General features: G+C 36.4%; 1 protein-coding gene across 2 annotated transcripts in view; it reads right to left on the reverse strand.

The window, feature by feature from the left end:
• The window catches only part of LOC138701615 (phospholipase DDHD1-like), a 94882-nt gene extending 82293 nt beyond the window's left edge, over window positions 1-12589 (reverse strand). Inside the window, exons 1-4 of one of the 2 annotated variants that reach the window (XM_069828689.1) lie at window positions 12307-12589; window positions 10759-12230; window positions 10497-10661; window positions 2718-2846 (exon numbers count right to left, since the gene is read on the reverse strand). In XM_069828689.1, the coding sequence (XP_069684790.1) occupies window positions 2718-2846; window positions 10497-10661; window positions 10759-11407 (943 nt within the window). In that variant the 5' untranslated portion in view covers window positions 11408-12230; window positions 12307-12589. The remainder of the gene's footprint in view (window positions 1-2717; window positions 2847-10496; window positions 10662-10758; window positions 12231-12306) is intronic. The other variant, XM_069828690.1, reaches the window with a different exon arrangement.
• Window positions 12590-13339: the final 750 nt, after the last annotated feature.

The following is a 13339-nucleotide window of genomic DNA, read 5'->3' on the forward strand; positions in this document are numbered from 1 at the left end:
TAGCAGTTGCAATCCTTAAAACTGGACATAAATGATTTCTATCAGTCGACTCCTTAGCACAGATTTTTTCAGTTTCATGAAAGAAAAAAAATTGTTTATACCTATATCGTCGGTTTCTTGGTAAAAGTGACCAAGTCACATTCCAAGGCTTCCAAGCATTATGAAAATATAAAACATAATTTAATACTAAAAACTAATAATATAGCACATTTACCTTTAAAATAACTTATTACTAACATCTAATGAAGTACAGTTATCTTTGAATGGATCATTAAACCTTTAAACGCCTTTTCTCAACAATTTTGCATTTTGGACTTGGTCACTTTTACCAAGAAACCGACGATATGTACTGCCAAGCATTGATATTATTTCTGAAACAAATTTTTATTTTATTATTTAAAACAAAAAGTAAACAATGATATAACTGAGAATATTGTGATAACTTTAATGCTCTTTATCTTTACTCTTTAGCATGAGGTCGAGTGTATTAAATTTGTACTCCCATATCACGTCTAGCATAAGACTGCAGGTCAAAAAGAGTTAGCAGGGGAGTTTAGGGTTTGAACAGGTGCTGCTGCTGCAACAAAATTGGTGCACAGCATATAATAGAATGGGATGACATCACTCACCTAGACGAATAATGTTTAATAAAGTTAGTAAAGACTAAGACAAAAATATACAAAAAGAAATAACTTTTATCCCAACTATAATTTTCGGAAAACATTACTTCCAAAATACACTTTTTCTGGAGAATGACCAAACCGAAATGATTAATTTTAAAGAAACATGACAGATCTTTTTGTCTTTCAAATCCTAAGAAAGTAATAAATGATGAAATCTTGGCAATCACCTAAAATTTACCAGTAATACTGAAAACAGATTTCACGTAATTTTCTTACTATCAGAATAGAAGTATCTGCACAAAATGCAAGAGCTGAATTATTCATATGATATGATATTTCTCAAAATCTTCTGTCCTGCTGGCCCTTCACATTTCTGTATTCGGGCCAGCATTCCCTTACTTGCACTATTTACAACTTTAAACAAGACGTATTTTGACACTTGAAGCCTGTTCTTGCTATGTCTTTCATTGTTCCTTCACTTTCACTTGACCATCCTTTTACTTTATCCACTACAATTCTACTTCCCTTCTCTTATTCTCAGTTCCCTTAAAAATCATTCCTACCTTCATAACTAACTTAATACTTTAAATAACAATACATATAACTTATTTAATATATAAGACCTAACCCTTGTTGACTATTTCGCTAAAAACTTGAACTATTATTATATTCACTGTCTAAACTCTTCTCACACAACACATTAGCATTTGTATCCTAGCAATATTGCTTTCACTTTATTTATAACACTATTTAACACTGAGAAAAAAAAAAAGTAAGTACAACAGTTCACTTCCATTTACCCATTACCTAGCTGAACCTACTAATATTTCAACCCACTGATGCACCATTTCCTCAGATTATAGACAGGCTTTTCTCCACTATTGCCCCCTCTTTTCGCACTCCTGGCACGCTTTACACACTCAATACTTCCCCTTCTATTCCCCACACTTATTTCGCTTCCTTATTCACCAGTCTCTTATTTCATTGGTTCAGCATTCCTCTCTCTCCCCTTCTGTCTTTCTCCAATTCTGTTGCCATCTGATACTATGCTTGTTCAGCTGGCTTCACCTTGGGGTGACGTCATTACTGGTCGTCTACTAGATGGTGCAGCCGCTGCCTTGGAGTTCACCGCCTGAGTGGAATTTGCTGACGATGGATTCTTTCGACATTCTTCCCTCGCAATCTCCTGAGTCACTGCCCTCATGTCTTCCGCAACTTTACCTTTTCTATTTCTTCCACTATTAATAACAATCTTTTTAACTCTCTCCTTTATCTCTAATCTTTTACTTTCGTCAATATTCTCTCCATTTTCCGATGCATTCAAGTTTTCCAAACAAAATTCAATATCAAATAACTCCCCGTTAATTTTCAATTTTTCCTTAATTAATTTTTCATAATGTCCATTATTCCTAGCTGATTTCATAAATGGCAATAACACCTTCCTTCTACACCTCACCTCGTAATCAAAATCTTCATCTATACTAATGCTCGAGTCTTTCAATGCTTTCTTACAACCCATGATTTTCTCTTTACTCATCTGGTTTGCTAGTCGGACCAATATGGGCCTATTTTCCCCATGCCCCATTCTATACACCTCTTTCACTTGACCATTCCCAATGTCAATGACTAACCATTCCCAACACACATTTACTATCACTTCATACGTGTCCATAGACTGTTCTTTCACCTGTTCTTCAATACCAAAGAAAATTAAGTTGTTCCTCCTTTTCTCTTCTTCTAAGTATTTCACCTTCTTTTTTAAAATATTGTTTTCCTTTTGTAGATCTTCCAATTTTTTGTTAATATTATCAATGGTTGCCTTTAGACTTGTGGTATCCATTCTCCACAGATCTTTCACCTCACTTATTACTCACTATGAAACGGCTTCCGTATACTACTGCACTTTGCTAAGTTAGCAAGCTCGCGGTCAATCACATCTTACTCGGTTGCTTGCTCATTGAGAGCTGGAATTATTCATATGTAAACTTTCAAAATATTGATCAGTAGACATATTCCTATTTGTGAGTTATTCACTGAATTACAAATACCGATAATTCTTTATCACAATATAATAATTAAGAACAAGCTACTTACATTTTTGGAAGCCAAGTCTCTGTGTAACAGAGCGGACGAGTTTGGATGGGGCTGCTTCACTATAAAGATACACCTCTGAGGGTGAGTACCAATCCACATGGAACTCTGGAAATGACTTTGTATGTAGTACTGCAATAAAAAAAAATTTACTGATGAAGCATCCAGATCTCATAGTATACGTAAGAGTTCACAACACTCTAATAATAACAATAATAACAATAACAATAATAATAACAATAATAATAATAATAATAATAATAATAATAATAATAATAATAATAACAATAACAACTGTTCAAAATTTAAACATCCGACTATTTTGTATTACATAAAAATAATCAAATTTTTTTCTGCAAATCAAGATTTCAGGTATAACTCCCTGTAAAGTTGATTTGAATAATTTCGAGGGAAAAATTGTTCCGGAGCCGGGTATCGAACCTGGGACCTTTGGTTTAACGTACCAACGCTCTACCACTGAGCTACTCGGGTGGTAGAGCGTTGGTACGTTAAACCAAAGGTCCCGGGTTCGATACCTGGCTCCGGAACAATTTTTCCCTCGAAATTATTCAAATCTTTTTCTTTTTAAATTTATATTACCTATCAAGTTCCCATCTTCCTTTGCCTACGGAAGGCAATATGTTTTCGTTGGAACAGAATGAAAGAGGAAAGGAGAATTAATTTGCCTGCTTTTCGTTCACTGTTGGGATATGAGTCTTTGCTTTATAAAAAGCATGGCTTATTACCTTTTAACTTAGCCAGGAAGCCATACTAAAGTAATGTGAGGAAAGGAGCAGCCCCATCATCAAAAAGATTAGAAACAATGATAAGGTAATCCACCTACAGAAAAGAAACCTTCCTTTACCCTCATCATATTGTTTCTTAATTCAGGCATTTTTATGTAAGTAAGCTTAAAACTTGCGATTTCATTACTCCACAAACTTTACTTTTATGGATATGAATGCAGTCACCAACAACAATCTGATGTGAATCTGTGGCATGAAAGCATAGAGCTACTAATATCTGATCAAGAGGAGAAAGTGGACAACTTTTATTTGTCACAGGACGCAAAATGTTGCCAAAACCCTTAACTAAATGCATGAGATCATCTTTGGGTAGCCTGAATCTGTTTGTACAGGATTTCCCGTATTTGAGGGTCTAAAAAAAATATCCCATATGAAAATGGAACAGGACAGCACAAATCTCGTATACCACCATTTTACTCAAAATACCACTTATTGTCAGTCCAACAAAATGTACACTTAATTTTATTGCCATATTCTTCTGTACGAAAAGAACTGGAAGTGTAAATTTCTGGTTTCCACTGTCGGTTACTTCCCTCCCTCTTTCCCCCTCTCTTAACAGACTGTGTGATGGAACTCACGTGCTGTGCCCAGCATTCTCTAGACCAGGAGTAGGAAAACTACAGCTTACACACCATATTGGCCACTTCCCTTTCTCCTTACCCCTCTCTTAACAAACCATATGATGCAACTCACGTGGCACCTCTAGCATTCTCTAGACCAGAGGTAGGCAAACTACAGCTTACGGGCCAAGACCAAATATGGTTCTACAAGTGTTCAATCTGGCCCATGGGATAATAGATTTTCAACAAATTTTCCTTTTTTTTTAATATAAATGTATGCGAATATTAAATTTTAAATATTAGGCAGAAGTTGGCAACAGCAAAGTTAACGGTAAATTAAGGACAAATTTCTCTCTTTATTGTTAGACAAAAATAACACAATGCAGGTGGTTAATCCTCGCTCAGGTAAAGACTTCATTCTCGCAGCTTAGTGGTTGAATTTCATTATGTTTTCATCCTCACATGCCTCTTCTTGAACTATAGTATCACAGTGCCAAACCACCTTCTTTGTTGGTACATGGTATCTAGTTCAGTCGTTTGCATGTAAGTATCGTCTTATGTTCATATTTTACTTGTATTATAGTATCTGACTTGCAAACAATGGCTACTGCTTCTAAGAAACAGAAAGTTTACGCAGAATGTAGACTGTTCAAAGATAAGTTGTTGTAGAAGTATTTTTCACATCCTACAATAATAAACTCATTTGTCTGGAAAGGGGACAAAAAGAATTGTGACTATATGGGCATCAGTTTACTCAACATGGGATACAAAATATACTTCAATATCAATAAAAATAAACTACCAACCTTTTATGAAGATAAACTTGGAGAAGAAACAAATGGCTTCAGGAGAAAAAGGTCCTGTTGTGATAATTACTTCACATTGGAAATATTAGTCGAAAAACACGAGATTTAATATTGAAATGCATATAATTTTGTTGAGTTTGTTAAAGCTTTTGATAAAGTTAACAGACATAAACTTCTTGAGATACTGGTTAATCATAATGTGTCTACTCAACTTATTAATGTAACATTTATAAAATTAACCAAATTGCCATAAAAACTGATGACAGACTTTCTGACTGGGTTCATATTAATTAAGGAGTGAGACAAGGCTGTGGTCTCTGTCCACATTTTTCATCATTTATATGAACCACATTATCCACCTATGAAGACAACACTATCATGTTGGAATTAAACTGCAACGAAATGTTTACCTTGATACATTATTATTCACAGACAACCAAATTATTATTGCAACAACAGAATCTGAACTCCAATGTGCTACATATAATTTAGAAAACACTGCCTCCAAATTTAATATGATATTTTCAACACAGAAAACAAAAATATTGGCATTTCTAGACACAAAGCGAATTCAGAGTAAAATCTGTATACTTTTTTATTTGTTTATTTAACGACGCTGTATCAACTACGAGGTTATTCAGCATCAATGAAATTGGTGATAGAGAGCTGGGGCCGAGAATTCGCCATAGATTACCTGATATTTGCCTTACGGTTCTGGAAAACCTCGGAAAACCCCAACCAGGTAAACAGTCCAAGCAGGAATCGAACCTGCGCCCGAGCGCAACTCCGGATCGGTAGACAAGTGCCTTATCCGACTGAGCTACACCAGTGGTCTTAAAATCTGCATAAATAACATATTAATAGCACGAGTCAAATCATTCAATTACCTCGGTTACACTTTAATTTGTTGAAGTTACGAAGCTTAAAATTTCTATATTCATTAAGATCCTAGGTGTAATCAATCAAGTTTTCAAACTTTCTCTAGTGCAAAGGCACATCAGACTTAAAATCTACAAAACTCTTGCACAACCAATTCTTGCACATGGAAACGAGGCATGGACTATCAGGAGAGTACATGAAGGAAGACTTACAGTGGCGGAAATGAGATTCCTGAGAAGAAATGGGGAACTATTCCCTGCTTGATCACAGAAGGAATGAGGACATACTCAAAAAATTAAAAATGAACTCAATTATTCAACATATAAATCAAAAGATTGAACTGGAAAGAACATGTTGCCAGAATGGTCTATACTCGTTTGCAAAATGAATCCTGGATCACTCCAAAAGTAATGCACAACATTTCTTTAAAAATTACATTTTTATCCTACAGCTTTGCTATTTTCACAGAATGTAGATACATTCTTCAGGAACAAAATGTCACTTTTTCACACCATCTCCGTCCCTTTCAACTGCCTTATGCCACCTTAAAACGAGAACCTGTATACCAGCATGGTAGAAGTTTGGACTAATATGTCTGAGCCACTCTTTAGCAGCATGCACAAGGGAGTCATCACCTTCAAACCTAGTTCCACGAAGGGATTTCTTCAGTTTACCAAAGAGATGGTAATCGCATAGTGCCAGGTTAGGACTGTAATGTGGATGTTTCAGTGTTGTTCATCCAAGTTTTCTGATCTGGTCTGTGGTCTTGTGACTGACATGTGGCCGTGTGTTGTTGTGCAATAGCAGAATATCCTGCTTCTCCCGATGTGGTCGAATGACTTAGTTGAGCTTGAAGTTTCTTGAGAGTTGCCACATATGCGTCAGAATTAATGGTGGTTCCGTGTGGCATGATGTTCACAAGCAAGAATCGAAAAACACAGTAGCCATAACTTTTCCTGCCGAAGGTGCAGTTTTGAATCTCTTTTTCTTTGGTGAATTTGCATGATGCCGATCCATTGTCTGCCTCTTTATCTCTGGTTCAAAATGATGGAGCCATCTTTCATCTCCTATCACAATTCTTGCAAGAAATTCGTCTCTACCATTCTCATACTGATCCAAAATTTTGCTGCACACTGTTTTTCGGGTTTCTTTGTGGGCTTCTGTCAATATCCTTGCAGGCTGATAATGCACCCATCCTCGGAACCCACATGGCAATCGACAGCTGCATCACCATACACATTTTTCAACCTCTTGTGAATGTTTCCCACAGTTAAATTGTATTTAGCCTATTTGTTTGTTTGGTAGAATATTTCTATAATGTATTTGTTTTGTATGCTGCGGTATACTGTATTTTAGTTTTTTTAATGGAGCTGCAATTTTATGTGTGTTGGTATTGTAATATGTTGTACGTACATCTCACTTGACGATATGTGTCAGAGGAAGAACAATTGTTTGTATCCATCTGAAGTCTGATTAGTGGAATATGTTCACAGCACATAAACACGATAACAGCACGTTGCTTCTGATGAATGTCAAGGTCTAGGTCGCAGCCTAGATCATCTATTGCACCCAGTTTAGGTATTCCTAAGTTTCTGTGACCTCTTGGAATGTACGAGGCTTAAAATAAGATGTGTAATTCATAAATTACTGATTGTTGTCAGCTTGCCGGTGACAATAACACATCAATATTACTCGTATTAAAACAATTAGACCATATCTTATAAAGGGGATAGAAGTTCTCCCTTGCGGGGCTGTTAATATGAATTTATGAGGGAAATAACTTTCCAACAGGAGGAAAATGCCCCTCATTCCCCCATTAATTCTCACCCTGCCACCAACAGCATACCCTTACCACAGATGACAGGAAACACCGAAACTGGAAGCAACAAGAGCTAATGTAGCAGTAGTTCACCAGATGCTGATGAAGACACAGAAACCATCCATTGTACAACGTAGGCTATATTACGTTTTTTGAACAATTGTAACACTTTCAAAGTGATAAGATTTTACAGTTTTATAGGCATGAATGTCATACAATAATTACGTAAATAACTAGGTGTTACAGCACACTATATAATCTATACGCTTCTCTATGATTACTTTCAGTGAATGTAGAGTATCTAAAGCCCACTGAACGAATATTTCACTTTTATCACTGCCAATGTTGCGCTATTATCGTATATGCAAGGTAGGCTACAACAAAAACCTAAACTAACCAAACCTAACCTGTCAAAGAAGCAACAAGTTATACTAAATATGTGTAAAATTGGCCTATGTCTCTATAGTGGGCGGGACATAAGTAACATTGACCTTACTTTCATGTGAATGTTTGACTGCAGAAATTCCATTATGTATATCTTTTGGGAACATAATAAAGGTTAGTGCAGCGGTCATCAGCACAATGCACCCTCTGGCTAGTATCTCTTACCTGCGGATAAGACATTGCACTAGCATGCTTCCATGACTGCTGGCGGGTATGCTGCCACTTTCTATCCCTTCTGCACGACAGAGCATATTTCGTTACACTTCTTACACTTTATCCATTTCAGCGAGTGCTGATGACCACTGGGCTAGTGCAACAACTTCTCATTTATTAATGCACAGATGACTGTAAATTATGGATAAAACGAAAAAAGTTGAAAAAAGAATACTCTAAGAAAACTCTCCCAATTTTCAACAGTATCCTGTAACTGTTATACATTAGGTTCTAATCACTTTTCGACTGTTCATGACATAGGTATTTCAAACAAATTATTCATAATAAATGGATAAAGACTAACTTTGAGGATTCAGTACAAAACAGTAACATGGTGTTTTAGGATGAAAAAATTCCTAAAAAGCATGATTTTTTACTTGTATGATGTTTAAAATGTGTGGATTTATAGACAATGAAGATATTTTCGTTTTACTTATTAGAATAAGTCGAAAAATAGGAAGAAGTGATGCTATAATATTATCTATAGGCCTATGTCACTTATAGACAATGAAGATATTTTCGTTTTACTTATTAGAATAAGTCGAAAAATAGGAAAAAGTGATGCTATAATATTATCTATAGGCCTATGTCACTTACCTATCCCCTCAACTCACTCATTCAAAATTTGCCACAATCCTTAGTCTTCTATCACTTAACTGTCCCCTATCTATAATAGAATTAAACATTCGATTTGTGACATTTCAAAGTGCTAAGGGATTCCACGTCGACATTCCTTCTCCTCTCTTTGTGGCCAATAAGGTGAAGAGAAGAGCAAGCAATAGCATCTTACTGGCCACAAAGAGATGGAAAATAATGTTGCCATGGAAACCGTTGACTCCAAATGTCAACAAGTCAGACGTTGCTTCAATTTTCCCACTATAATCCCCTCTAACCTTGTCACCATCCTCGGCATCCTATTAATTAAATATCGTTGCATTTGCCTGCGTCACTCATAATATTCCTATGCTGTTCATTCACGCATTCGGTATGGTATTTCTTTACAATTGCGCTACCACGCTAAGGTACAAATATGGGGTCTATATGACTATAGGATATCAGTAGTGTGTTTATGAGAATATATGTTGGCTTGATTGGAGAATGGGGTGATGTCATGTGGCCGACGTATGTGAGAAGGTTAGTGGGTTAGTTGAGGTGATATCTCAGTGACATGAGGTCAACTTATGTGAGAAGGTTAGTGGGTTATTTGAGGTGATATCTCAGTGCCATGAGGTCGACGTATGTGAGAAGGTTAGTGGGTTAGTTGAGGTGATATCTCAGCGAGTTTTATTTACTCGTGTTGGTTTACGTCGGCCATGTTTGACGTCAGAATCGTTTATCAAACTTGAAAAAAATTAAGTGATATCCTATAATAAAAGAATCCCCAAATATGTTTGTTCCTTCACCAGTTTTCGACAGTCTGCCATGTCATGAGAATGCGCACTAGGAATTTACGAGCAGAAAAGTCGATGTGCACAAGCTCATGACAGTTGCAAACGGTCAATTACTAGGTTTCTAGTAGAGTCATATGTACTGTAAATAAAAGAAACATTGAGTGCCAACACCAATTTCGCACCAAAATAAGGGTGGAAAGTTGCTGTGAAAGTGGGGAATGGTGGACAGGTGTGGGCAAGTGGAATCGCTCTGTCGAGGTAGAAAGGATAGGTGGCAGGGAGGATCAGCACATACATCTCATTTCCGTGTGTTCCATACTGATTACAGGGAAAAGGCGAGTTTTTGTAAGGTCGAATAAGTAACAGATTATATCAGGTTTAGTTTAGGTTTTGATATGCCTTGCATACAGTCACAATTGTCTAAGAATGTCACTACCACACCAAAACCCCCCTCTCCCTCATGCTATCCCATAGTCTTTGGTGGGAGGTCCTTGCTAACCGCCTTCCTTTGGTAACATTGCTGTAAAGACTTGCCTCCGCCTTTCTCTTAGATTCCGCATACGATTTATATATATTAATAATACCCCTATTAATATTGTCAAATGCAGTAAGTTACATCCAGAAGGCTATAGTGGCCAATTGAGTATTTAATTTATGCCCAGTTTTAATATAATTTAGATTAGATTATGATTGTTCAGAAGGATTATTAGTATTATTAATTACTTTCGCACGCAACATCCATGAGTTTCGTTTATTTTTTATTGTATTATTCTATAACATTACGTGCATTGTACATAATGTCTAGGAACATGTAACAATTTCGCCAAATAAAAAGAACATTTAGACTTATCTGTGACTCATTACCTGCTTTCGGAGTCTTGCTCGATGGATCGGGAATGTAATCAGACAACTTTTTACCATAAAAGAATTCTAAGTGGGCTTCTTCCAAAGTATTGCTACTATCGGAGTCTAAAGGTTGCCAAGAGCCATCATAAAACCATACACCACGCATTATAACACTCTCTTCTCCTGTGAAATAAAAGAACAAATTTTAATTTACACTTAAAAACGTACGTGACAGCAATAATGTCACAAAATAAGCTATGACATGCAGGCAAATATATACCTCTACCTGGCCAGTAGATCGAATCACATTTAAATGTGTTTAAATCCACCTCGTACATTCCTCCACGCACCACAATTCTATGCTGCTCAGAGTCAGATGATTGCCCTGCACTAGCTTCATTACATTCATAACCTGAACTGACATTGTCACTGTTTTCTGTGGGCAAGGCACTTTGACTAGACGGTAATGTCTCTTCAAGGTACGATTCTGTTGCATTTTCTTGATTACTGTACGTGGTGTTATAATAATGCCACTCATGAAACAGTTGTCTGTACTTGAATTCAATTCTAAGCGAATCATAACCACTAAATTCTACCCAACGTTTATCTGAATCAACTTTGTAAAACCACCGTACTTCTTCAGGTCCAAGCTCACTCACAACACTGTCTGTAAGTTTAAGATCTGACGACACAAATTCCCATGTTCCCGGCAAAGACGAGCAACTTGTATTTCCCCCAGAATTTAATGGTGTAGCACTTTGATCACTGTAACAGAAGTCTTCTGATATTTCTTGCTGTGTGACGTACAAAACCTCATCTCCATCATTATACTCAAACGTGGAGTCTGTATGAATAGAAATGTTTCCGAGTCGTTCGTTCAACTGATAGGCAGAATTTATACTGCCTTCATTAGATGAATTAAAATTCATTTGAATATCACGGATATATTAAAAAATAATCCAATCTAAGGCGTTAGTATTACCACATACGTGACTACACACAGTTAAGGTTCAGTCATAGTCTTGCGAAACATCATCTTGACAACAAATAATTTGATGAGAAAGATATCACACACACTAAAATAACACTTTCTAAAATCAATTTTATTTCTAAAATGCAATTACATTATATTTAATACAAAAACAGAATCAACCCTTCTATTCCTTAATCACTCATATAACAACTTGTTTTAATATTCTGGATTACTTTAAGATATTATATTGATTTACAAAAATGCTGTTTAGACTACCGGCACGATGCATATCTGTAACGTTCAAACGTATTTGAATTAGAAAATAAAACAAACACATCACCACATTGTTGCTCAAAGTCAAAATTTTTCTATCGCTCATAGTCACTGGAGTTATAACTGTACGTAATTTTTATCAATAATGAAAGCAGTACATTAAATTTATATGCCCTCGCAGATCACCAGTAGCTTACCTAAAAGAAAATACACTTATTGGCTATTACAGTAACGTTTTCGGAAAACAGCAAAAAAATTGCTCTGAAGGACATCTAGGAATTGATATTTGTAATTTTGGACAGTTCGAAATCCTTTCGCAGCGACAGTTTGACTTATAACCTCTCCTAACAAATGCTGGCGACCGTTGTTCCAGCGCGGGTGAAATGCTGCGTCCTCTTCCTTCCTCTCCAGATATCTGACGCCGTATTCGTGGAATAACCGGGAGAACATATTCAGCCGTCACAATCAAATGGAGATAGATAGTTACGGTCAAAGTAGTTTTCAGTCTGAAATTAAAACATATATATAACCACAAAATAAATTAAAATCGCACTACCGTTTTATGATTGCCATATTTCTTACGTGATCATGATGAGCACTATGAGCAGTATTGCAAGGTGTTCGTTCGAAGATCTGAATATAAGAATTGCTACCAAGGTCAGCGTGTCTGAAAGCAGGTGGTTATTTTCTCTTAAAGTACAAAAATATAACTCCAAACAAATTTTATTGCTGAGTCACTAGATCAGGTAGAAAGCTGCAAAGGGTTGTTTATCATCAAGCTATTCAAGACTCTCTCCTGTTCTATACCGGTAATGAAAATAAAACCATGCTCTCGAGTGCATTCGAATGCGCGATTGTAATGTTTGATTATATAGAGAGGTATGCCGTAGGTCTATAATTTATGAAGATTAGTGTACGCTTTAATGTTGAATTTAAATCTAGATTATAATACCCGCCATACAAGCACGTTAATTTTCGTTTCAAATACGATACGGTAGGGTATTACAAACTCATATTCTTGAATGCAGATCTTTGGCAAGATAGAAATATTTTGTGCCTTCTCTTACAATATAGGATTGGACATTGGTTTTTAAGATAAACATTAACTTACGTGTTTACATCAAAGATAACGTACGCTGCATCAAGCATCAGCGTTAGCTTAGTTCATGTTCATTGCTATTGAATAGTGGCCAGCGGGTCTATGAAAATATTGTGGGACCACAGTCTAGTTTATACAGCCGCTAAGCTCAATAAGTAGTAAATATGCAAACATTAGATAGTTGCTTACCACTAGGAACGCTAAATCGCCTCATTACAGTCAATGCAAAATAGTACCGTCACAGTCTATTGTTTCTAGCACCCTCAAAACTCAAGCTTCGTTACTGTATATAGTAAACTGTGGTGGGATCAAGTATAAACCCCAGTTGAAACAAATACCTGGTCGAATCCACTGCTGTGGAGTAACGGCCAGCGTGTCTGGCTCATGAAACGAGCGGTCCCGGGTTCAGACAAGTTACCTGGTTGGAGTTTTTTTCGGGTTTTTCCCTCAATCAATTGAAACAGAATTGCTGGGTAACTTTCAGCGTTGGGCCTCAGACAAATTTCGCCATCTTTA

This window comes from Periplaneta americana, chromosome 6, assembly GCF_040183065.1.
Source record: "Periplaneta americana isolate PAMFEO1 chromosome 6, P.americana_PAMFEO1_priV1, whole genome shotgun sequence".
Lineage (NCBI taxonomy): Eukaryota > Metazoa > Arthropoda > Insecta > Blattodea > Blattidae > Periplaneta > Periplaneta americana.